The sequence below is a fragment of the Octopus bimaculoides genome, chromosome 3, assembly GCF_001194135.2.
Source record: "Octopus bimaculoides isolate UCB-OBI-ISO-001 chromosome 3, ASM119413v2, whole genome shotgun sequence".
NCBI lineage: Eukaryota > Metazoa > Mollusca > Cephalopoda > Octopoda > Octopodidae > Octopus > Octopus bimaculoides.
In genome coordinates, this window is record NC_068983.1 from 24,218,529 (window position 1) to 24,221,831 (window position 3,303).

A 3,303-nucleotide genomic window follows, 5' to 3' on the forward strand; every position below is an offset into this window, starting at 1 on the left:
ATATATCTATATATGCAGATAAGGTAGATAGGTAGGTAAGTAGGTATAAAAAGAAATAGATGAAAGTGAATAAAAACATAAACAAAGCAGAAAAGAAGAAAGAAAGAGTTATTCTCGTAACTATTCCAAAGGTCGAGATTTTTTTGTAGTTGGTTTTGAGAGGTTGACAGAGAAAAGCTTGAAAGACAGAGTGACGGAATGACGAGAGAGAGAGAGATAGATAGATAGAGAGAGAGAGAGAGAACAAGAACAAACTTATAAGTGAAATAGCAATAGAGAGAGAGAGAGAGAGAGAGAGAAACAAACAGGGAGGGGAGGGAGAAAGAAAGAAAAGAGAAAGTAACATCAGTGAGAGACAAAAAGATGTAATTATTTGAAACGGAGAGAGTTAACCGAGACAAGACTTGATATTTCATTGAAAGAATTTCCCCTTGGTGTGAAGAAAGTACCAGCTGTGAGCAACACACAGACACACAAACACATATACAGACACACACACGTGTGTTTGTGTGTGTGTATGTGCGTGCGTTCGTGCGTGTGTGCATGTGGAGAAAAACGTTCACTTATGCATCTGCAAACGAGAAACTCCGAGTAGCAGCTCTCAGCTTCCAAATAAATAATGCTATCCTACTATACCAAACATTATTGAGTATTATTTTTTTCCCGCTTAATTATATCTCACACCGGCATGTACCGTCAATATTATATATACGCGCACACACACATACATTTGTGTGTATGTATGTATGTATGTGTATATATATATATATATATATATATATATATGGCGATCTATATATATATAAGAATGAATACGTGTCTCATTGTATGTGTGTATGTGTGTGTGCGCTCCGCGCGCGCGTGTAAACAAATGTTTCGCTTTTCGTAATAATTTGAAGGATGGTAACTAGAAACTTAAACTCAGAGTAACGACCTATAAAGTTTCAGCTGCCAATAAATTACAACCACCATCGCAATCACTCATACATATATACACTCGCATGCATACAAACACACACATACACATATACATAGTGAAAGTGTGAGAGATAGATAGATAGATAGATAGATAGATAGATAGATATATAGGTCGACAGACAGCTAGCTAGCTAGATAGATAGATAGATAAATAGATAGATGGATAGATAGATAGATAGATAGATAGATAGATGGGTGGATATATACATACACACATACATACATACATATAGGAAAAGATATAAATTGATAGAAAGATTGACAGTTATATAAAGAGAGAGAGAGAGAGAGAGAGAGAGAGCGAGAGAGAGAGAGAGACTGACAGAGATATATGAACGACACCTTCACCAAGTTGTAACAAGTTAAAGCGAGAGAGTAAATTCTATCACTTGGTTGTTAACCAACAGAACTCAAACCACAGCAACACTAAACAGCAGCAACAAAACACAGCAACCGTATCTTCAAAACAGACACCAACCAACTCCAACAGTCAAAAGAACGCTTACTAAAAGAAGGAAAAAAAAGAAGAAAAATCAGGCAAAGCACTACACCATAACTGCAGTTGCACACACCTCCGCCTTTTTTCTTCTTAGTAATTGCAATTAGTAAAAAGCAATTACCCACACACAATACTTCCACTAGAAAAGAATAATGAATAAGCATGAAAAAAAAAACAAAATGAAGTAATTACAAAACAGTCATATAAATAAAATAACTGTTTTTAATATAAGCGCAAGACTTGACATTTGAGGGGAGGAAAAGAGAGAAAGAGAAAGAGGAAGTTAGTCGATTAAATCGGCCCCGAATAGTTGATTGGTACTATTATTTTATCGATCCGATCTCTCTCTCTCTCCGGAAAAAGATGAAAGGCGAAGTTCATCTCGGCTGGAATTGAACTCAGACATGTGAAGTGGCGTGGTGTGCCGTCGCTAAAAATAAATAAATAAATACCGCATGGTAATTCTTTTTTCCAACGCTCTAAGAACGATTCTTTACTATATTACAAAACTCAGAGAAATACGAAACACAAAATTAAATAAATAAAATAAAAATAAAGACCAAACGCCAATAATATCAGCCAGCAGCAGCAGCAGCAACAATAACAACAACAATAACACGAGCATTAGCAACAACATCACAACACAACAAACCAGCCTACAACAGTAACAACATCAATAACCTTATAACATCACCACCACAACCACCACCACTCTCATTACTACGGCTACCACTGTTGCTTCACAACCGGACATTACTCTCAACTTTTACTTTGATTTCTTAGGAATATCTCCCTCCTCTCATTCTTTTCACTTTTATTTATGTATTTCATTTTCCCCCTACTATTTTCAATTTTCATTTTATCTGTTAAGCGAGAAACCAGGAACTTATCTATCAACATCGGCTGGATTGAACGGGCTTTTTACTTACCAATTGAAAGGATTATTGCTATATTATAATTTAATATTAATTTAATTGTTAAGAATATTGCACACACACACACACACTATACACACGTACACTATATATATATGTATATATAGGTACACCCACATACACACACACACTCGTATATACACGCACATACGTATACACTAACAACAGCTTCCTCCTTACACATTTAACCCTCCCTCACTCATACAAACGCACACACACACACACATACACACACACGCTCGCTCACATACATACGAATACATAGATCCATACACACACACACACACACAAATTCGTAAATACATACACACACACATATATGTTTTTATATTCATTCTATGTGCTAAACATTGGAGACTATCTACGACGATGATGAACCGGTGCAAAGACACCAAGATACCCCCCCAGAGGGGTGAAAAGGGGTAAGAATAACAATTTTGTTTGCTTCTATGTTGGTTGGTCTTGTGTTTGGAAGCGTGTTGGTTCCTGTAAAACAGCTCACAGAACGCTGTTTCGGGTGGGTTTTGCTAGTATATGGCTACTCATGTGCTATGTATGGGGCGTACATATAGATTTTATTACACACACGCACACCTATATATATGTATATATATATATAGCCATATACACACACATAGATGTATATGTGTAAATATACGCGCATACTATTGTAAACGTATGCATACTCTGTTACACACGCACGCACACACGATATATATACACACACACACAGACACACACTATCGTACGAATACATACATACTGTCACACAAGCTCACACATACATATCCTACCACATACACATACATACTCTGTCGTACGCACACATGCAGATTGTCAAACACACACACACACTATCGTGCATACTCCATCGCACATATGTATACATAT

General features: G+C 36.5%; 1 protein-coding gene across 1 annotated transcript in view; it reads left to right on the forward strand.

Moving 5' to 3' along the window:
• Nucleotides 1-940: 940 nt before the first annotated feature.
• Nucleotides 941-3,303, forward strand: part of LOC128247270 (DAZ-associated protein 1-like) — a 226,130-nt gene continuing 223,767 nt past the window's right edge. Inside the window, exon 1 of the mRNA XM_052966096.1 lies at nt 941-2,834. Within this exon, the coding sequence (XP_052822056.1) occupies nt 2,782-2,834 (53 nt within the window). The 5' untranslated portion in view covers nt 941-2,781. The remainder of the gene's footprint in view (nt 2,835-3,303) is intronic.